Genomic DNA, 23125 nt, shown 5'->3' with positions numbered 1-23125 from the left:
ACCAACACCACCCACGCCCCTTGCAGCCGACCGTTCACCATTACATATCGCCCTCCATTGTCCGCTACAATAGTCTTGGCCTCAAATGACACCCGCTTTCCCACCAATATTGCCACCCCTCTATTCTTCGCGTCCAGTCCAGAGTGGAATACCTGTCCTACCCATCCCTTTCTTTTTTTTTTTTTTAAAATACGTTTTATTGAAATTTTTTTCCCAAACAACAATTTTTCCCCTCTTACAAAGCAAACGCAACAGTAACAATACAGAAATTTTTAACAATACACAAGTGACAAAACCCCTTTATCTTTGACCTAAACTAAACTAAACCCCCCCTCCCCCTGGGTTGCTGCTGCTGGTCATCTGTCTTCCCTCTAACGTTCCCCTAGGTAGTCGAGAAATGGCTGCCACTGCCTGGTGAACCCTTGAGCCGATCCTCTCAGGGCAAACTTTATCTGCTCCAGTTTAATGAACCCCGCCATATCATTTACCCAGGCCTCCAGTCCAGGGGGTTTCGCCTCATTCCACGAGTAGGATCCTGCGCCGGGCTACTAGGGACGCAAAGGCCACAACGTCGGCCTCTTTCGCCTCCTGCACTCCCGGCTCTTCCGCAACTCCAAATAGAGCTAACCCCCAGCCTGGTTTGACCCAGGCCTTCACCACCCGCGAAATCACTCCCGTCACTCCCTTCCAATACCCTTCCAGTGCCGGGCACGCCCAAAACATATGTGCGTGGTTTGCCGGGCTCCCGCCACACCTCCCACATTTGTCCTCCACTCCAAAGAACCTGCTCAATCTTGCTCCCGTTATGTGTGCTCTATGTAGCACCTTAAATTGAATCAGGCTAAGCCTGGCGCATGAGGAAGAGGAATTTACCCTGCTTAGGGCATCAGCCCACATACCCTCCTCTATCTCCTCCCCTAGTTCTTCTTCCCACTTTCTTTTTAGTTCGCCCACCGACTCCTCCCCCTCTTCTCTCATCTCTCGGTAAATCTCTGACACCTTGCCCTCTCCGACCCACACCCCTGAAAGCACCGTCCTGTATCCCCTGTGTCGGGAGCAACAGAAATTCCCTCACCTGTTGTCTAGTAAACACCCTCACCTGCATATATCTCAAGAAATTTCCCCGGGGCAACTTATACTTTTCCTCCAATGCTCCCAAGCTCGCAAAAGTCCCATCTATAAATAAATCTCCCACCCTCCTAATTCCCAACTGGTACCAGCTCTGAAATCCTCCATCCATTCTTCCTGGGGCGAACCTATGGTTGTTCCTGATTGGGGACCCCATCAGGGCTCCCCGCACCCCTCTCTGTCGCCTCCACTGTCCCCAGATATTCAATGTTGCCGCCACCACCGAGTTCGTGGTAAACTTTTTAGGTGAGATCGGTAGCGGCGCCGTCACCAGCGCCTCTAACCTCGTCCCTTTACAGGACTTTCTCTCCAGTCTTTTCCACGCCGCTCCCTCACCCTCCATCATCCATTTACGTACCATTGCCACATTGGCGGCCCAATAGTAATCGCCCAAGTTCGGTAGTGCCAATCCTCCTCTGTCCCTACTACGCTGAAGGAACCCCCTCCTTATTCTCGGAACTTTCCCTGCCCACACGAAGCTCGTGATGCTCCTGTCTATTTTATTAAAAAAGGTCTTGGTGATTAGTATAGGGAGACATTGAAATACAAATAAGTACCTCGGGAGGACCATCATCTTAATTGCTTGCACCCTGCCCGCCAGCGATAGAGGCTGCATGTCCCACCTCTTGAAGTCCTCCTCCATTTGTTCTACCAACCGTGTCAGATTAAGTCTGTGCAAGGTTCCCCAGCTCCTAGCGATCTGAATCCCCAGGTATCGGAAGTTTCTTTCCACTTTCCTTCGAGGCAAGCCTTCTATCTCTCTACTCTGGTCCCCTGGATGTATCACAAATAATTCACTCTTCCCCATGTTTAGCCTATACCCCGAGAAATACCCGAACCCCCTCAAAATTCGCATAACCTCTATCACCCCCCCCCCCCCCCCCCCCGCTGGGTCCGACACGTATAACAATAGGTCATCCGCGTATAACGAGACTCGGTCTTCTTCTCCCCCTCTAATCGCCCCTCTCCATTTCCTGGAGTCTCTCAACGCCATGGCCAGAGGTTCAATTGCCAACGCGAACAACAATGGAGACAGCGGGCATCCCTGTCTTGTTCCCCTATATAGTCGGAAATACTCCGATCTATGTCGACCTGTAACTACGCTTGCCGTTGGAGCCCCATAAAGAAGTCTAACCCAGCTAATAAACCCGTTCCCAAACCCAAACCTCCTTAACACTTCCCATAAATACTCCCACTCCACCCTATCAAATGCCTTCTCTGCGTCCATTGCCGCCACTATCTCTGCCTCCCCCTCCACTGGGGGCATCATTATCACCCCTAATAGTCGTCGCACGTTAACATTCAGTTGTCTCCCTTTTACGAACCCTGTCTGGTCTTCGTGCACCACCCCCGGGACACAGTCCTCTATCCTCAATGCCAGTACCTTTGCCAACAATTTGGCGTCCACGTTCAATAATGAAATGGGTCTATAGGACCCGCACTGCAACGGATCTTTATCCCTCTTCAACATTAACGATATCGTCGCCTCCGACATCGTCGGGGGTAGAGTCCCCCCTTTCCTGGCCTCATTGAACGTCCTCACCATCAACGGGGCCAACAAGTCCACATATTTTCTGTAATACTCCACCGGGAACCCGTCTGGTCCTGGGGCCTTCCCTGCTTGCATGCTTCCCAGTCCCTTAATAACCTCGTCCACCCCAATCGGTGCCCCCAGGCCTACCACCCCCCGCTCCTCCACTTTCGGGAACCTCAATTGGTCCAGGAACTGCCGCATCCCCTCTTCTCCCTCTGGGGGTTGAGACCTATACAGTTCCTCAAAGAAGGTCTTGAACACCTCATTTATCTTTCCTGCCCTTCGCACCGTGTCTCCCCTTTCGTCTCTAATTCCTCCTATCTCCCTCGCTGCTGCCCTCTTTCGCAATTGATGAGCCAACAGGCGACTAGCCTTTTCCCCATATTCATACCTCCTCCCCTGTGCCTTCCTCCACAGTACCTCCGCCTTTCTGGTGGCCAGAAGGTCAAATTCCGTCTGGAGTTGTCTCCTCTCCCTGTACAATTCCTCCTCCGGCGTCTCTGCAAATTCCCTATCCACCCTTAAAATCTCCCCCAGTAATCTTTCCCTTTCCTTGGCCTCTGTTTTCCTTTTGTGGGCCCCAATGGAGATCAGCTCTCCTCTGACCACCGCTTTTAGTGCTTCCCATACCATTCCCACAGGGACCTCGCTGTAGTCATTGACCTCCAGGTATCTCTCAATACACCCCCGCACTCTTGCACACACTCCCTCATCCGCCATCAGTCCCACATCTAATCGCCAGAGTGTTCTCTGCTTCCTTTCCTCTCCTAATTCCAGGTCCACCCAATGTGGGGCATGATCCGAAACCGCTATGGCTGAGTACTCAGCTTCTTCCACCCTAGAGATCAACGACCTTCCCAAAACAAAAAAATCTATCCGGGAGTACACTTTATGGACATGGGAGAAGGAGGAAATCTCCCTAGCCCTAGGTCTAAGAAATCGCCATGGATCCACTCCCCCCCATTTGGTCCATAAACCCCTTAAGTACCTTGGCCGCTGCCGGCCTTCTTCCGGTCCTTGAGCTGGATCTATCTAGCCCCGGGTCCAGCACCGTATTGAAGTCCCCTCCTAAAATCAAGTTTCCTACCTCCAGGTCCGGTATACGCCCCAGCATCCGTCTCATAAATCCCGCATCGTCCCAGTTTGGGGCATACACATTAACCAACATGACCTCCATTCCCTCCAGCCTGCCACTCACCATTACATATCTACCTCCGCTATCTGCTACGATGTTCTTTGCTTCAAATGCTACCCGCTTCCCCACCAAAATGGCCACCCCTCTATTCTTTGCGTCCAGTCCTGAGTGGAACACCTGTCCCGCCCATCCTTTCCTTAGCCTAACTTGGTCCGCCACCTTTAGGTGCGTCTCTTGGAGCATAACCACGTCTGCCTTTAGTCCTTTCAAATGCGCGAGCACTCGGGCCCTTTTTAATCGGTCTGTCCAGGCCTCTCACGTTCCACGTGATCAGCCTCACCAGGGGGCTACCTGCCCCCCTCCCGTGTCGACTAGCCATTACCTTCTCTAGGCCAGTCCCATATCCCGCCTCCGCGCTCCCGCTCACTCCCCCAGCGTCGCACACCATCCCCGCCCACCCACTCTTTAGCCTACCATTCCCTTTCTTAACCTGACCTGGTCCGCCACCTTCAGATGTGTCTCTTGGAGAATGGCCACGTCCGCCTTCAGTCCCTTTAAGTGCGCGAACACTCGAACCCTCTTCACCGGCCCCTTTCGGCCAGTGCAGCAGCAACCCTTTCTCCCCCCCCCCACTTCCCCCCCTCCCCTCCCCCCCGCTAGACCCCTGTCTAGCTTTTTTGCTCCCCCCATGTCACTCCCATAAGTCAGCTTACGCCTGCTGACCCCGGCTTCCCCCGCCGTCCCATTGACCTCCCCGCGTGGGAGTCTCCCAATCCATATGCATTCCTTCATTCCCCTTCCCGCCTTTCTTCCCGCGCGCGGGAAAAAACCCCGTGCTTTCCAAAGCCCGCTCCGCCCCCTCTGGCGCAGCTCCTGTCGCGGCCTTGTCTCTCTTCCCCCAGCCCATGCAACATTTCCTGCGCGTGATTGACCCCCTGTATACAACACCCATCACACATCAAACCCCAAAGAGCATTAGATCGTTATTTGAATAAAAGCAATGTGCAGGGTTATGGCGAAAAGGCAGAGGAATGGTATTCAGTCAGCATGCTCGTTCGGAGAGTTGGTGCATACACGATGGACCTTCTTCTGCTCTGCAATAATTATGTGATTCTGTCCAGGCTCTGAATTACTAGGCCAGTAGTATAGCCACAATATTAGTCCACATTTTGTGGTGGCAACGATAGTGAAATTATCAATGGTCACCGTCATTACTCCACTGAAGTTGATAGCAACTTTGTGCATCGTAAGTTGGAGACCCAGGAGTAGCTGTCAGTAATTTTGCATTTCTCACCCAGGTGTATCAATGAGGTTACGTCCCACCAGACGACAAATCAATGGGAAATCTTTTAACTGATGTAAACATCCACGCTCGCCAGTTAATCTGGCTATAAAAACCATTAAAGATGCTGCACCTTATTGAATCAGGCATAACTGGATTTATAAATGGAAGTTCTAATTACTGCCAAGTACCCTCACTGACCTTGAAAAACTAATTTTAAATGTGGAATGTCAAATTTCTCCATTGTTATAAAGTTATTTATATTAGCTTCCTTATTAATCCAATTACAATTTACTTTGTTCTCTGAACTTCTAAATTAAAAGTGAATGGATTCAGTGCTCTTAACTTACCAGTTTGCTATGTGAAAACTTAAACATGGTTGGTCGCTTAACCCGCCATGCATTGCTGCTGCACATCCGATGGACCAGATATTAACTGCTGTCAGGAAAAGACAGCTTTGCGCCTCAGAGATCACTTGATCTTTGTGGGCAGCTTTCTTCGAGGTCAATGGGGAGCATTGTTGCTTTGTCATGACCGCTAAATCCAAGCCATCAACTGGATGGCCAGATTTTTCAGAAAGGCTGAAAATAACCGATTTAAAGTCAAAGCAAGACAATTCAAAGGTTTATGAAGTAAACTTACAAATTTCTTTTGACGAAAACTTTATTCTGGAGATTGTGAATTCTCAGTTTATCGGAGGAAAAATGCTTGCAATTTTTTGCCAGAAGGCACCGGGTTATCTTATGCTGGGATGACTTTAAGCCAACATGAAATTGAATGGGAAAATGGATTGAGATATAGGTCAATGTAAAGTCAATACATAAGGTTTGTGAACCAAATTTGTTTTAATGCATAGACACATACATATTAAAGTTGATCACAAAAGAAATCAAGATCAAATTGAACTCACACCTCTCTACCACAAATCCAAATGTGATCACATGATGCTTCCTCACTTAAACGTTACTGTATTCAGGCCACAAAATTCCACAAAGCTTCAATAAAAGTCAACGGCACCAGGGTGAGAAGAACCGTTTCCATGCTCACCAGCACTATTCTGGATAATTGCTAATATCTATAGGTCAGTCATCATAATCTGACCAGGTGCTACAAAAACAATGCGGAACAAGACATGCACCAATAATATAACAGCATAGGAGAAAAATAAGATTTTGCAATGGAGGTGTGACACTGATCAGTAAAAATCTGCTCTTGTCCTTCTAGATGGTAGTTGTCGTGGGTTTGGAAGGTGTTGACTAAGGAATCTTGGTGAGTTACTGCAGAGCATCTTGTAGATGGTACACACGGCTGCCACTGCTCGGTGGTGGAGGGTTTGAATGTTTGTGGAAGGGGAAGCAATCAAACAGGAGGCTTTGTTCTAGATGGTGTCGAGCTTCTTGAGTGTTGTTTGAGCTGCACTCATCCAGGCAAGTGGAGAGTATTCCATTACACACCTGACTTTTTAGACATATGGAAAGAGCAAGAGGGTAGCCAGAGAAAGGGCTGGTCCATTCAAGGATATTGGAAGGAATCTATGTATGAAACCAGAGGAAATGGGAGAGATACTAAATGAATACTTTGCCTCAGTATTCACCAAAGAGAAGGACTTGGTGGATGAGGAGTATAGGGTCGAGTGTGTAGATATGCTGAGTCATGTTGATATTAATAAAGAGGTGTTGGGCATCTTAAAAAGCATTAAAGTAGATAAGTCCCCAGGGCCTGATGGGATCTACCCCAGAAAACTGAGGGAGGCAAGGGAGGAAATTGCTGTGGCCTTGACAGTAATATTTGTATCCCCACAGGTGAAGTTCCAGAGGACTGGAGAGCAGCCAATGTTGTTCCATTGTTTAAGAAGGGCAGCAGGGATAATCCAGGAAATTATAGGCCGGTGAGCCTTACGTCAGTGGTAGGGAAATTATTGGAAAAGATTCTTAGACAGGATTTACTCACATTTGGAAACAAATGGACTTATTAGTGATGGACAGCATGGTTGTGTGAAGGGGAAGTCGTGCCTCACTAATCTGATCGAGTTTTGAGGAAGTGACAAAGATGATAGATGAGGGAAAGGCAATAGATGTTGTATACAGGGACTTCAGTAAAGCCTTTGGCAAGGTACCTCATGGTAGACTGGTACAAAAGGTGAAGTCACATGGGATCAGAGGGAGAGCTGGCAAGTTGGTTCCAGAACTGACTTGGGCACAGAAGAGAGGGTAGCAGTAGAAGGATGCTTTTCTGAATGGAAGGCTGTGACTAGCGGAGTTCCACAGGGATCAGTTCTGGGGCCTTTGTTGTTCGTGGTGTATATAAATGATTTGGTAGAAAATGTAGCTGGTCTGATTAGTAAGTTCGCAGGGCGACACACAAAAATTGGTGGAGTCCAGGATAGTGAAGAGGATTGTCAGATGATACAGCAGGATATAAACTGATTGGAGTCTTGGGCAGAGAAATGGCAGATGGAGTTTAATCCGGACAAGTGTGAGGTATTGAACTTTGAAAGATCCAATGCATGTAGGAATTACACAATAAATGGTAGAACTCTTGCGAATGCTGACAGGCAGAGAGATCTGGGCGTGCATGTCCACCGATGATTGAAAGTGGCAACACATGTGGATAAGGTGGTCAAGAAGGCATACGGCATGCTGGCCTTCATCGGTCGGGGCATTGAATATAAAAATTGGCAAGTCATGTTGCAGCTGTACAGGACCTTAGTTAGGCTTCATTTGGAATATGGTGTACAATTCTGGTTGCCACACTTCCAGAAGGATGTGGATGCTTTGGAGACGTACAGAAGAGGTTTACTAGGAGGTTGCCTGGTGGGCATTAGCTATGAGGAGAGGTTAGATAAATTTGGTCTGTTCTAACTGGAACGATGGAGGTTGAGAGGCGAACTGATAGACATCTACAAGATTATGAGTGGCATGGACAGAGTGGATAGTCAGATGCTCTTTCTTAGGGTAGGAGAGTCAAGTACTAGGGGACATAGGTTAAAGTGCACGGGGAAAAGTTTAGAACGAGGCAAGTTTTTTTACACAGAGGATAAATACATGGAACGTGCTGCCTGGGGAGGTGGTGGGAACAGGTATGATAGCAGCATTTAAGGGGCATCTAGACAAATATATGAATAGGGTGGGAATAGAAGGATATGGACTCCGTAAGTGAAGCGGTTTTAGTTTAGGCAGGTACTACGGTCAGCGCATGCTTGGAGGGCCGAAGGGCCTGTTCCTGTGCTGCACTGTTCTTTGTTCTTGTGCCTGATAGGTGGTGGAAAGGTTTTGGAGTTCAGGAGGTGAGTTACTCGCCGTAGGATTCTGAGCCTTTGACCTGCCCTGGTATTCACAGTATTAATGTGACCAGTCCAGTTCAGTTTCTGATCAATGGTAACCTCCAGGATTGTGGGGGATTCAGCGATGGCAATGTCCAGCATTTTCTTTTTTTGTCCCATGAAAGGATAATTGATTTACAAGCACACATTCCCAATCCCTACATATTGCATATCTTTCAGTAGCTTTAAATTACTTAACCTCATGAGCTCCCCAGACACTGATCAGTTTGTCAGATTTTCCCCACAACATTTCAAGATAATGGTAAAAATGGCTTTGCATTTCAACATTTCCCAGACTGGGTTGCATTCTAGAAACAAGAGTAGCCCCACCATAGTATGAACTTTTGAATAACAACTCTGAATCAAAATAGAATATAAAGCTTCATAACCTGTACTTGAAAGTACTAGAAAGTAAACTTCTACCACAAACTTTGCATTACTCATTCAACCTAGCTCAAAGAATTTGGCCCCAGCTCAGAACTATCAACACTGCAAAAATGCATGAACATAGCATGTCACCGAATGCGCAAATCCACAACAGGTATAAAGACTCAAATGTAAACTCTGAAAAGCACTTGTAAATTTGAGGCATCATCCTCCAGATCATATCATTGTATTTCTCAATTAGCCTGCAGAAGCACACTGCAAACAGCCGACAAGCAACAATCTGTTGATCCCTTTAACTGTCTTACCCACACACAAAAAAAACAAGAAAATAAGTCATCTGCTGATGTAACTGTCATTTGGTTAGAGGGAAAAAAATGCATATTAAAGAGATATATTTTTCCTTTGAATTGTGAAGTCTCGAGAGGTTAGTTCACTTCATACAATACCACAAACTTACATAAAATATAGACGTTGACAGTCAACAATTACTTGCAGCTTATAGCCATGATCAGCAAGTGGGTGGTGGGGGAGGGGACGGCATGGGAGCGTATGGAGGCAGCTTCATGCGCCTCTGCCGTTCCCACCGGCACGGTACTCCACCAGCCCCGTAGTGGTGGCGGCCCTGAGCGTCTGGGGGCAATGGAGGAGACATGTGGGAGCAGAGGGAGCATCGGTCTGGTCTCCAATCTGTAATAATCACCGGTTTGCCCCGGGAAGTATGGATGGGGGGGTTCTGGATATGGCGGAGTGCAGGGATTGAGAGGATGGGGGATATGTTTATAGAGAGGAGCTTTCCGAGTTTGAGGGCGCTGGAGAAGTTTGGGTTGGCGAGAGGAAACGCATTCAGATATCTGCAGGTGTGGGACTTCCTATGTAAACAGGTGTCAACCTTCCCACTCCTACCGCTAAGGGGGGGAATTCAGGACAGGGTAGTTTCCAGAGGGTGGGTAGGAGAAGGGAGCGTCTCTGACATTTACAAGGAACTTATGGGGTCAGGGGAGACGCAGACCGAGGAGCTGAAGCGCAAGTGGGAGGAGAGATAGGGGATGGTCTATGGGCGGACGTGTTGAGTAGAGTCAATGCATCCGCAACATGTGCTAGACTCAGCCTGATACAATTCAAGGTCGTTCATCGGGCTCACATGACAGTGGCCCGGATGAGCAGATTCTTTGGGGTGGAAGGCAGGTGTCCAAAATGTGCGGGAGGACCAGCGAACCATGTCCATATGTTCTGGACATGTCCAAAGCTTAGGGGATTTTGCAGGGGTTTGCAGATGTCATGTCCACGGTGTTAAAAACAAGGGTGGCACTGAGTCCAGAGGTGGCGATTTTCAGGGTGTCGGAAGACCCGGGAATCTAGGAGGAGAAAAGAGGCAGACGTTCTGGCCTTTAGCTTCCCTGGTAGCCCGGAGACGGATACTATTAGCTTGGAGGGACTCAAAGCCCCCGAAGTCGGAGATCTGGCTATCGGACATGGCTAGCTTTCTCTGCTTGGAGAAAATCAAGTTCGCCTTGAGAGGGTCACTGTTAGGGTTCGCCCGGAGGTGGCAACCGTTCGTCAACTTCTTCGCGGAAAATTAATCGTCAGCAGAATGGGGGGGGGGGAAAGAGTTAGTATAGCTTAAGAGTCGGGGGTTTATAAAGACCTGTAAGGGAGGGAGACGGCTTTTGCACTATGTTTATAGTGTCATGTACATTGTTTATTTTGTTGTTGTTATAATACCAAAAATACCTCAATAAAATGTTTATTAAAAAAAAACAATTGCTTGCAGCCTGTGAACCGCCTCAAGTGACGTACGGTAAATTCAAATTGCAGAATCTGTGAGCCAGACAAATGTACTGCAGTGAAAGATTTGCTTCAAATGGGACATTAAAGGACTAATTTTGCACCTACAAGTGTGATTTTTCTCAAGACACGTTGCATGAACAGCAGGGGCTGGTTTAGCACAGGGCTAAATCGCTGGCTTTGAAAGCAGACCCAGGCAGGCCAGCAGCACGGTTCAATTCTCGTAACAGCCCCCCCCGAACAGGCGCCGGAATGTGGCAACTAGGGGCTTTTCACAGTAAATTCATTTGAAGCCTACTTGTGACAATAAGCGATTTTCATTTCATTCATTAAATCGCCTGTCTGAATGCAATGTTATTAAAAACATTTGTGTTAAATACCCAGGTTCTCCTGCGCCATGACTCTTGGATGATTAAAACTCTTCTCTCAAACGTGCCTTGGTCTGACCCAACTCACCCTGTATGGCAATTGGTTTAAGATTTCTCCCCCCTCCCCCATTTCTCACTTTATGCCTTTTATGGTATCGCCAATAAAGATGTTCTGGTTAGCTCCAACGATATCAACTCATAACGAGAGTCAGGGCAACTAATAGCAGAACCCAAGCTTAAGAAAAATCTAATCAATCTTGTTCCGAATATCCAAACACACCAGTCTGGCACGGTCGAACCAATCAGAGATAGCCTCAAGCATAAAAAATTACCCTTCTCCAGTGGCCAAGACCAAAGAGGAGAGGCAGGCAGCCGGAGTGACCACCCCGACACAGCTGCTGCCAACCTGGAGCCATGGATGGCTGCCTGGGAGGTGATTTACGAGAAGGTCCTCAGACTTGCTCGCCACCTACTCACATTAAGACGGCAACAAAAACGAACAGGAGTATGCCATTCAGCCCTTCAAGCCTGCTCGACCATTTAGTAAGATCAACACTCGCATAACACCACACACACCTCCGCCAGTCGGCCACAGATCTGGAACTCTAGTGATCGAGAATGCCGAAGGGAAAGCTAAGGAGGTCTGTGAAGCCTGTGCCGAACCGTCACTGGGAACTGCAGCACCCAAATCCCCCCCTCATACTCCACTGTTAACCGGAGGCAAAACACCAAAATTCAAGCCAACCACAAACAAGATGTATTGGGCAAGTTTCAACGAATCATACACTTTATGCTCAACATTTCAAAACAATAAACTAGCCAGAGGAAGCATTGGTAACTGATAAAACTGTTTAGCCATAAGGCTTTATACAACATGGATTTAGAAGTCTCATTTCAGCCTCTAAGTACTGGGCACTTACAGTTTATAGAACACAAAACTGATCAGAAATGTTCTCTAAAGAAACCTTTTTGTTTGAATTTCCAACTCTTAGAATTAAATATAAACTTTAAACAGTTTTCATAACTTGGTGCCTTTCATAAAAAAATTAATAAACATGAAACAGAGCTTACCACTGATATTGAGATCATAATCTCCTGCTGTAATCACATTAGCAACCAATCCTTCGGCAGGTTGACTGGCAGAAACCACCTCACTTAACAGCTTCCGAATGGCAGTCTGTTGTGGCGGCTGTGTAACAATTCCAGTGACACTGATCCGCAGGTTTTTAATAACATGACTCTGGTTGTTAGGATCTCGCATATGAACTAGATAAAAACAAAGGGTAGCAAAAATTCACTCAACAGGTTAAACAAATATTATGGCTCATTCCAGTACCTAACATTGCACGCTCCAATTCCATACCCATTAAAAAGCTAGCTGGTGTACGCAGCAAACAGAGTAAATAGCCACAAGAGACACCCCCCCACCCCCAACCTTCTGGAGGTCATTCAGCCATCATACCCAAGCTCTTTAAATGAGCTATGCCTCAAGTCCCACCACCCTGTTCTTTCCAGACAACCGTGTAATCTTTCAAAGTTGTATCTAATTTCCTTCTTAAAGTGACTATTGAATCTGCCTTCGCCACCCTTTCAGGCAACACATTCCAGGTAAAAACTTGTTGCATCAAATATGATCTCCCACTATTTGTCAATTACCTTCAATCGTCATCCTCTGGTTACTGACCCCTTTACCAGTGGAAGCAACTTCTCCTTACTTACCCAAATAAAACTCAATTTTGAACAGTTATTAAATTTTGCTGCAATCTAAAGAGAACAATCCTTGCTCTTCAGTCTCTGACATGATGCTCCTCATCCCTGGTATTACTCAAGGACTGAACATTTTTCCTAAATTCCTTATTAGGCAGCATGGTGGCACAGTGGTTAGCACTGCTGCCTCATGGCGTCAGGGATCCTGGTTCAATTCTGACCCCAGGTGACTATCTGTGCAGAGTTTATATGTTCTTCCCATGAGCAGTCCGAAGATGTAGGTTTGGTGAATTGAATTGTCCATGTTAAATTAGTGTCCAAAAAGGTTAGGTGGGGTTACGGATATAGGACAGAGGAGTGGGCCTGGGCAGGATGCTCTTTCAGAGGGTCGGTGCAGACTCGATGGGCAAATGGCCTCCTTCCGCACTGTAGGGATTATATGATTCTATAAGTATGGCGCCTACAGCCAGATAATGGTCCATCTGAGGTCTAAGGATTTATAACAGCTAGCACGGCTTCCTTGCTTTTGTACTTTGATTCTATTTGTAACGGTTCCATGGTGTAATGGCTAGCACTCTGGACTCTGAATCCAGCGATCTGAGTTCGAATCTCGGTGGAACCTTTATTCGAAGGGCAGCATGGTAGCACAGTGGTTAGCACTGTTGCTTCACAGCACCAGGGTCCCAGGTTCGATTCCCGGCTTGGGTCACTGTCTGTGCAGAGTCTGCACGTTCTCCCCATGTCTGCTCCGGTTTCCTCCCACAAGTCCCGAAAGACGTGCTGGTAGGTAATTTGTACATTCTGAATTCTCCCTTTGTGTACCCAAACAGGCGGTGGAACGTAGCGACTAGGGGCTTTTGACAGTAACATCATTACAGTGTTAATGTAAGTTTACTTGTGACAATAAAGATTATTATTATGAAACCCATGACCCCCCTAGTGCTTTTTGTTTAAAAAGCTTTCAGCTGTCCTGCACCTTCAAAGTCCAAAGATGTGCAGGTTAGGTGGACTGGCCATGCTAATTTGCCCTTCGTGTCCAAAAAAGGCTAGGTGGGGTTACGGGGATAGGTTAGAGGTGTGGGCTCAGGTAGGGTGCTCTTTCCAAGGGCCGGTGCAGCCTTGATGGGCTGAATGGCTTCCTTCTGCACTGTAAACTCTATGTTCATGCACAAATTCCACAACCCCTGTACCTGAAACGCATTTAAAAATTGTATCAGTAACCTCTGTTTCTTACTTTCAAATAAATCTCTTACATTTAACAATAGTGGACCCTGGTGCAGTGTCTCAAAACCTGCAAGGGCCTGGAAACAGCATCCTGCCCTGGTTCCACAATCCACATCATGTATTTCTGACCTCCATATCTAGATTGCAGCACACTGTTGCCCTGCTCTTTGGGTCCAGCTCAGAGAAATCAGCCCGGCTTTAAGTTACCCTATTCCCCCTACACCCCCATTTCAGGAGCCAAAATCCAGAAAGTCCCTGCATCCGGTACACATTTAGTCCCGAGATCCTAGTAAAGAGGTCTGGGTCCAGTGCCTATATATTGCACTTTTCATGACCTCAGGATGTCTCAAAGCAATTTAGAGCCAATCAAGTGATCTTAAAAGGCCCTGCTGAAATGAAGGAAGCACTGATCCATTTGCACACCGGGAACTCCTGCAAAAACAATGTGATAATGACCAGATAATCTGCTGCTTTTGGTTGAAAGATAAATAGGGCCAGAACAGCCCCCCCCCCCCCCCCCCCCCCCCACACACACCTTCAAAATAGTGCACTGAGATCTATAGGGGAGACGATGGCAGAGTGTTATTGTCACTGGACTAACAATCCAGAGATCCAAGATAATGCTCTGGGGACCCAGGTTCAAATCACACCACTGCAGATGGTGAAATTTGAATTCAATAAAATCTAGAATTAAAAGTCTAACGATGACCATGAAACCAGTGTCGATTGTCGTAAAAGTCCATCTGGTTTACTAATGTCCTTTAGGGGAAGGGAATCTGCTGCCCTTACCCGGCCTGGCCTCCATGCGACTCCAGACCCACAGCAATGTGGTTGACTCTTAAATGCCCGAAATGTTGGCCCAGCCATGAAATGAAATGAAAATCACTTATTGTCACAAGTAGGCTTCAATGAAGTTACTGTGAAAAGCCCCTAGTCGCCACATTCCAGCGCCTGTTCGGGGAGGCTGGTACGGGAATTGAACCGTGCTGCTGGCCTGCCTTGGTCTGCTTGCAAAGCCAGCGATTTAGCCCTGTGCTAAACAGCCCCAAAACCTGGATGACTCAATTAAAATGAATACCTATAGTTATAGATCATCCGTTTAGCTTTCAACATTCTGTACACATTTGCTTCATTTTGGTAGAAGAATAAGGAGAGCCAATACAATTTAAATGGCACAATTATAACGATGGTGCAAGAACCGAGATCTGGGAGAGATTGTGCACAACCTTCAATGGAAGGACTGGTTAACAAATCAATTGAGACACCATTTGGGACCCTGTGTTTTATAAATGGGGACACAGAGGACAGCCAGGAAGTAATGCTGAACCTATATTAAAAAAAACAAGCACAGTCCCAGATAGACACACTGTCCACCACGCTTTAGAAAAGGCATGAGGCTTTCGAAAGACTACAAAAGAGATTTACTAGAATGCTTCCAAGGATAAGGGATTATAGTAAGTAAACAGACAGGGAAAGCTGGGATTGCTATCCTTTCGAGCGGAGGAGGAGAAAGTTCTATAGTAAATGAAGTTATAATGGGTTAAAATGGAGTAAAGAACAATAAACTATTTCCAATAGTGAAGGATCAGAAGGGCACACATTTAAGGTAATAAGATACCAGAGGCGACATGAGAATTTTATTTTAAAGAGTGCAAACAGTGGTTTAGACTTGGAATGCACTGTCCAACAGGTTGGTGGAAACAGATTCAATATTAACCTTCAGGGTTGACAGTTCAATGCTGCACTGAGAGGGTGCTGCACTGTCCGAGGTGCAATCTTTTGGATGAGATGTTAAATCATATGGGGGAGGCAGTGACATAGTGGTATCGTCACTGGAGTAGAGCATTACCCCGGGTCTCTGGGACCTGGGTCCGAATCCCACCACAGCAGATTGTAAAATTTGAATTCAATTTTAAAATCTGGAATTAAAAATCTGATAATGACCACGAAGATGGTCGTGAAAACCTGATGTTCACTACTTTCCTTTAGGGAAGGAAATCTGTTGCCCTTACCTGGTCTGGCCCACATGCGACTCCAGATCCACTGCAATGTGGCTGACTCTTGATGCCCTCAGGGAGAGGCAATAAATGCTTGCCACATCCCATGAAAGTTTAAAAATCCAAACCCTTTCTGCCCCCTTAGGTTGACATTAAAGATCCCGTGACACTGCTTCAAATAAGAGCAGTGAAGTTATCCCCAGTGCCCCCATCAACGTTTACCCCACAATCTACATCATTAAAACACTGGCCTGGCTTTTAATCACATTGCTGTGTGCAAAATGGTTCCTGCATTACCTACATTGCAACAGTGACTACACTGCGAAAGTTATTCACTGGCTATTGAAACATCCAGTGATCATGAACAGCATGATATCAATGAGTCCTTCTTCAAAAGGGAATTATCTAAATGAGAAGGAGAAAAATCAGCAGGGCTTTGGGAACGAGCAGCTATGGGACTAACTGAATTGCTTTTGGAAAGAGCCCACGCGGATTTAACGGGCTGAATAGCACCCCTCTGTGCTGTCCTAGGTTGATTTAACATGTTTTTGCTTCCTTGCTTAAAAATTCAAACTTGGGGAGAGTGAAACCTCAAGACTTAATTCTGCAGGACACAAACTAGAACGCACATGACAGAACTGGGTGCCCACCAAATAATGCAGAGTACACAGATGCAACAAGTTGGCTATTACCTTAAATATCCAAGAACAAGCGATGGCACAAATCCCCCAAGGCTTATATTGAATAATTCTGTTCTGGAAATGCAGGTGGAGACTAAGAAGATTCAGTGACAATTCAATTAGAAGATATCAGGAACTCTATGAAGTCCAAACTGGACTTTGGTTTAGAAAATGGGCTATAGTTGTGCATTAGAGTACTGGAATGTTGAATCTTGAGGAACAAATACAACAATAAAGTACAAAAGTAGGAAATTATTCTGCAAGATTTATGCATTGGTTCATTAAATCTATTTATAATTCATAAGGATCGAGCACAGCCTGCAATTTCTTTTGTACATTCACAGGATGTCGCTGCCTAGGCCAGCACTTATTGCCCATCTTTAATTGTGAGCCACCTAATACAGTCCATGTGGTGTCAGAACACCCACCGTGGTGTTACGGAGGCAATTCCAGGATTTTGCCCCAGCAATGATGAAAGCATAACAATAGGGAGTTGTAGTGGTTACTGTACTAGTGGGTAGCTCCTGTGAAGTGGAACTATTTCAAGGCCCCTACTCAGGGAAATGAGCCTCATTGCTTTGGACGACTCGGGATGGATTAAGGCTAAGGGAGTAAATCCTAACAGAAAATCCGGAGGAGATCCCCACAAGGTGATCATGCGTTCTTTTTGGCATGTTCTGGCAGCTCTAGCAGCCAAACTGGTGCCAAAGGACGTGCTCTGCACTCCTTCAGTCTCCCCCAGCAAGGCCGAGAGGAGTGTCCTGACATTTGAACAGCCCAAAACCCACCATATATTCCACCAGGCAACACCATGGAAAGATCACTCCATAGTGACCCATTGGTGCGCACCTCAAGACAGGGAAGCCAATAAGTACAGAGACCAGGACTAATGTTCTACAAACACCAGTTCAAATCCCACTAGGGTGATGGAATTTAAGTTGAACATGAAACACAGGGCGGCACAGTGGTTAGCGCTGCTGCCTCACAGCTCCAGGGTCCCAGCTTCGGGTGACTGTGTGGAGCTGCACTTTCTCACCATGTCTGCGTGGGCTTCCTCCGGGTGCACCGGTTTCCTTCCACAGTCCAATGATGTGCAGGAAAGGTGGATTGGCCACGCTAAATTGCCCCTTAGTATCCAAAAGGGTGGTGGGGTTACTAGGTTACGGGGATAGGGTGGAGGTGTGGGCTTAAGTAGGGTGCTCTTTCCAAGAGCCGGTACAGACTCAATGGGCCGAATGGCCTCCTTCTGCACTGTAAATTCTACAATTCTGGATGGTCATAAAAATGCAGCTGGTTCACTGCTGTCTGTATCCATTCTAGCCCACATGTCTCCAAGTCCACAGCAATGTGGCAGACCCGGAAAAGCCCTAGCAAGCTACTCGGTTAGTAGTCATCCCACCATCACCTTCTCAAGGGCAATTAGGGATGGACAATAAATATTGGCCTCGCCAGCAATGCCCACATTTAAAAAAATATATATATTTTCAAGACAGGATGATGTGAGATTTGGAGGAGGAATTGGAGGTGGTGGTGCTCTGATGCACTTGCAAATAAGAGTATGCTACAATTAATAATCCCTAGTGGATATATGAACACAAATTTCAATGCTAGCATGCATTTATCTGCTCAATGCTACAGGTGAACACCAATATCAAAGATGTAGCATGAAACTCAAAATACCAGCATGGACAATCCCATAATTGAACAGACAACTGATCAATTGGTTAAATCTAATGAACTGTGTGGATGAAGTGCAGTTGGTGTAGTTTATCTGGATTTTAGTAAAGCCTTTGGCAAGGTTCCACATGGCAGGCTGATTGAGAAGGCACATGGAAATCAAGGAAACTTGTGGAGATGGATTTGAAACTGGCTTAGTAATAGGACACAAAGGGTGGTGGTAAGCGGCTGTTTGAGTAACTGGAAAGTGTGAGGTGACGCACTTTGGAAACAGGACAGGGGAGTATGTAATGAATGGCAGGACACTCGGAAGTTCAGAGGAATAGATAGATCTCTGGGTATTTGTTCACAGATCCCTCAAGGCAACTGTGTAGGTGAACAGGGTAGTTAAGGTGATATGGGACACTTGTCATCATCAGTCATGGCATAGAATACAAGAGCAAGGAGGTTATGGTGCAGCATTACAGAACGTTGGGTAGACCACAGCTGAAGTACTGTTTGCAGTTATGAATCAGGTGATTGCACTGGTGGAGGTACAGAGAAGATTCACCAGGATATTGCCTGGGATGGAGCATCTGAGCTATAAGAAGAGACAGGATAGGCTTAGATTGTTTTCTTTTGAGCAGAGAAGGCTGAGGGGAGATATGATTGAAGTGTAGGATTGAGGGGTTGGGACAGGGTAAATAGGAAGCAGCTGTCCCCCTTGACTGAGCGGTCAATCACAGGGGGGCATAGTTCAGAGCGAGTGGCAGGAGATTCCGAGGAGATTTGAGAAAAAAATTCACTCAAGAGGGTGGTGGGAATCTGGAATAAACAGCCTGGGAAGGTAGTGGAAGGCTGGAAATCTTCAACCTTTAAAAAGCACTTGTATGAGCACTTGAAACACCATCACATTCAAGGATATGGGACAAGTGCTGGTAAATGGGATTAACGTGATATTTGGGGTAGTTACTGTCGGTGCAGACTCGATGGGCTTGTCTGCGCTATATGACTCAACGTAACGGACTGCTGTTCTTTTTAAGGAAATAAAAATCAAGGATTCTCCTTATTTGAGGAACGATGCAGTGGCATTGGAGGTAGTTCAGAGTAGTTCGTCTTATGAAGAGAGATTGAACAGTTTCGGCCTTTACCCTCTAGAATTTGGAAGAATGAGGGGAGATCAAATTGAGGTATACAAGATGATAACGTTATCGACAAAGTAGATGTGGGCAGCACGGTAGCATTGTGGATAGCACAATTGCTTCACAGCTCCAGGGTCCCAGGTTCGATTCCGGCTTGGGTCACTGTCTGTGCGGAGTCTGCACATCTCCCAGTGTGTGCGTGGGTTTCCTCCGGGTGCTCCGGTTTCCTCCCACAGTCCAAAGATGTGCAGGTTAGGTGGATTGGCCATGATAAATTGCCCTTAGTGTCCAAAATTGCCCTGAGTGTTGGGTGGGGTTACTGGGTTATGGGGATAGGGTGTAGGTGTTGACCTTGGGTGGGGTGCTCTTTCCAAGTGCCGGTGCAGACTCGATGGGCCGAATGGCCTCCTTCTGCACTGTAAATTCAATGATAATGATAATCTATGATAATGTGGAACAGATGCTTCCTCTTGTGGGGAATTCTAGAACAGGAGGTCTTAGCTTCAGGATAAGGGGTAGCAAATTTAAAATGGAGATGAGAAGAAACTATTTCTTCCAAAGGGTTGTGAATCTGTGGATTTCGCTGCCCCCAGAGTGCGGTGGATGCTGGGACAGTGAGTAAATTTGAGGAGTTAGATTTTAGTTAGCAATGGGTTAAAGGGTTACAGAAAAAGGGCAGGACGGCAGAGTGGAGGCCACGCTAAGATCAGCCATGATTCTATTGAATGATGGAGTAGGCTCGAAAGGCTAAATTGCCTGCTCAGAGTTCTTATGTTCTAAGAAATAACTATTCTGTCTAATTCCACCTTCCAGCTCTTGGTCTGTAGCCCTCTCGGTAACAACACCTCAAGCACACATCTGGTGTTCTTAATTAAGAAGGGATATCTTGGTTAATAAGGGGATCAGGGGTTATGGGGAGAAGGCGAGAGAATGGGGATGAGAAACATATCAGCCACGATCGAATTTCATACATACATACAATTTACAGTGCAGAAGGAGGCCATTCGGCCCGTCGAGTCTGCACCGGCTCTTAGAAAGAGCACCCTACCCAAGCTCACACCTCCACCCTATCCCCATAACCCAGTAACCCCACCCAACACTAAGGGCAATTTTGGACACCAAGGGCAATTTAGCATGGCCAATCCACCTAACCTGCACATCTTTGGACTGTGGGAGGAAACCGGAGCACCCGGAGGAAACCCACGCACACACGGGGAGGACGTGCAGACTCCGCACAGACAGTGACCCAAGCCGGAATCGAACCTGGGACCCTGGAGCTGTGAAGCAATTGTGCTATCCACAAGGCTACCGTGCTGCCCTAATGGTGGAGCAGACTTGATGGGCCGAATGATCAAATTCTGCTCCTATATCTAATGGATTTCATCCTCGCAGTTTTTAGTTGTCAGGCCAATTAGATTATTTCTGCAGAAATTAAGATTCTACATGGTGCTACATTCCTATTAACAAGAATGAACATAGAATTTATTATTTGTGCACAGAGCAGCCACTTCTTTATTGGGAAATGTTTTAATTTTGCATGATTTTTACATAAAGTGCCAATATACTACAACATAAAAAGATCCTTCCATGGTTGTTCTCTTAAATCAGCAACAAAGGCACACCTGTAAACACCAATAACTTCCTCTTAGTTATTATACAACTCCAAACGCTCTGCACTCTCAATATATTCAGTTGAGTTTCAGATGAAAGTACACATCCTCATTTCATATTACAGGCAACAAGCAGATCTGGGCAACTTCAGAGTTTTGCTGTTCATTGATCGGGAGATTAAATTTCAAGCAGAATGCATGAGCCTCACAGGACCTCTGACTGGAAGAAAACTTATTCGAGCCATCTAAACAGCCGACACGTTGAGTTTATCCAGCAGGATTTCAATATTTTGTCACTAATAAATGAGCAGAATAGTGCAAATACCGGAAATCCCATATACCCTCCTTAAAATAGATTACATCTGTAACTTTCTCCCATCAGCATGAAATATAGTTGACTTAAAATATTAACGTTCCCTCCCCACAGATAGTCCCAGAGCTGTTGAGTACCTCCAACATTTTCTAGTTGTATTTCAATATTTTGTGCCCCCCCCCTCCTCCCCCAAACTGTGGGTGCCTCAAGGCAATTTACAAACCAGCAGCACACTTCAAGCCACATCTCTATATACAGATGTCAAACTGGATATATTGCAGGGAATGTCGACAGCATTGGAATGGACCATTCGGCCCAACCAGTATGTACTATCCAGGCTGCTCACTGAGAGATAAATAACGCCACTTGTCTGCTGCTGTGTTAGAGGCAGGAGCCCAGAGGCAGCTGACAGGTCAGTGAGGAGGGAGCGGGAGCTCGCACCCAGCCCGGGCTCCAGTGACAGGCGGAAGGGGCGATGTGGACAGGCACTGGGCCCCGGGACCAGGCCCAGCGGCTTCTCCCCCGCCCTCCCGGTACCAACCTTCGGAGGTGAGGCGGCAGAACGGCCGCACCAGCTCGGCGAAGCTCAGGTTGTTTTTCCGCGTCGAGCTGTCGGCGGCCTCGCTGCACAGCACGGCCACCATGGGCACGAAGGTGTCCTGGATGAACTCCTGGACGCTCTGCACGCACTGAGCCATCCCCGGGGCTCGGACACGCGAACGTGGGGCGAGAGGGGGAGGGGGTACGGCCTCCCGGTTTACGGAGCAGACAACAAGCGGCTTCCCTTCAAGAGGAGGCGAAGCCGAGCGCCGCCATGTTGGACTCAATCTTCCAGTCGCCCGGCCCCTCGTCACGTGACGGCACCGCCTGGCGCGTCACCCGGCCCCGCCCCTTGCCTCCCCTGGCTGGCCGGCCCGTCAATCACCCGAGACGCGATGCCCCGCCCCAGCGCGTCACCTGGCCGCGCCCTCTGGTCGTGCGCCTGCGCCCCAAGCCCAGATTCCAGCTCACTGCAGCAACTGTCAATCATTGCAAACTGAAGTTGCCCTTTTTTTAATATAACTTTTTCTGAGTTACAAAGCTCAGAGTGTGGGTCAGGGGCGAACCCCTAATCCAGAGGGCATTACACAACCCATATATAAGGACAGGGCACACATGCTCTGTCTCTTTCCACAGAGTGAGACAGGGTGTATCCTCAGCATCACACCCCACCACGTGGCTTAGAGCAGACTGGTTAGTTAGACTGAGTTACTATAGCAAGATTAGCAGGAGAGTCGAACTCATAGAGAACTGTGCAAATGGTTCAATAAATCACATTGAACTTACTTCAAAGTCTGGAGTATCTTTTGGTCATAGCTGCATCGAGTTCCAGCCTGTGTTATCCCAGAGTACATAAAACAACACCACCTCAGGACACAAAACAATCTGCATTCCTTTCTTTTTAAAGAGTCGCGGACTGATAAGACCATAAGACATGGGAGCAGAATTCGGCCACTCGGCCCATCGAGTCTGCTCCGCCATTCAATCATGGCTGATATTTTCTCACCCCCATTCTCCTGCCTTCTCCCCATAACCCCTGATCCCTTATTAATCAAGAACCTATCTGTAGGGCAGCACGGTGGCACAGTGGTTAGCACTGCTGCCTCACGGCGCCGAGGTCCCAGGTTCGATCCCGGCTCTGGGTCACTGTCCGTGTGGAGTTTGCACATTCTCCCCGTGCTTGTGTGGGTTTAGCCCCCACAACCCAAAGATGTGCTGACTAGGTGGATTGGCCACGCTAAATTGCCCCTTAATTGGAAAAAATGAATTGGGTACTCGAACATTTACCAAAAAAAATTTTTTTTTAAGAACCTAT

At 47.1% G+C, this 23125-nt stretch overlaps 1 protein-coding gene and 1 non-coding gene across 5 annotated transcripts in view; one reads left to right on the top strand and one right to left on the bottom strand.

Moving 5' to 3' along the window:
* The window catches only part of trappc8 (trafficking protein particle complex subunit 8), a 228050-nt gene extending 205923 nt beyond the window's left edge, over positions 1-22127 (bottom strand). For all 4 annotated transcript variants that reach the window (XM_072468480.1, XM_072468481.1, XM_072468482.1 and 1 more), the window contains exons 1-2: positions 21812-22127; positions 12013-12207 (exon numbers count right to left, since the gene is read on the bottom strand). In XM_072468480.1, coding sequence (XP_072324581.1) covers positions 12013-12207; positions 21812-21968 — 352 coding nt within the window. In that variant the 5' untranslated portion in view covers positions 21969-22127. The remainder of the gene's footprint in view (positions 1-12012; positions 12208-21811) is intronic.
* Positions 13199-13270, top strand: trnaq-cug (transfer RNA glutamine (anticodon CUG)). Its single transcript has one exon. It is a non-coding gene; the product is annotated as a tRNA-Gln (tRNA).
* Positions 22128-23125: the final 998 nt, after the last annotated feature.

This window comes from Scyliorhinus torazame, chromosome 11 (genome assembly GCF_047496885.1).
Source record: "Scyliorhinus torazame isolate Kashiwa2021f chromosome 11, sScyTor2.1, whole genome shotgun sequence".
Taxonomy (NCBI): Eukaryota; Metazoa; Chordata; class Chondrichthyes; order Carcharhiniformes; family Scyliorhinidae; genus Scyliorhinus; species Scyliorhinus torazame.
This window is presented reverse-complemented; position numbering and strand designations above follow the sequence as displayed.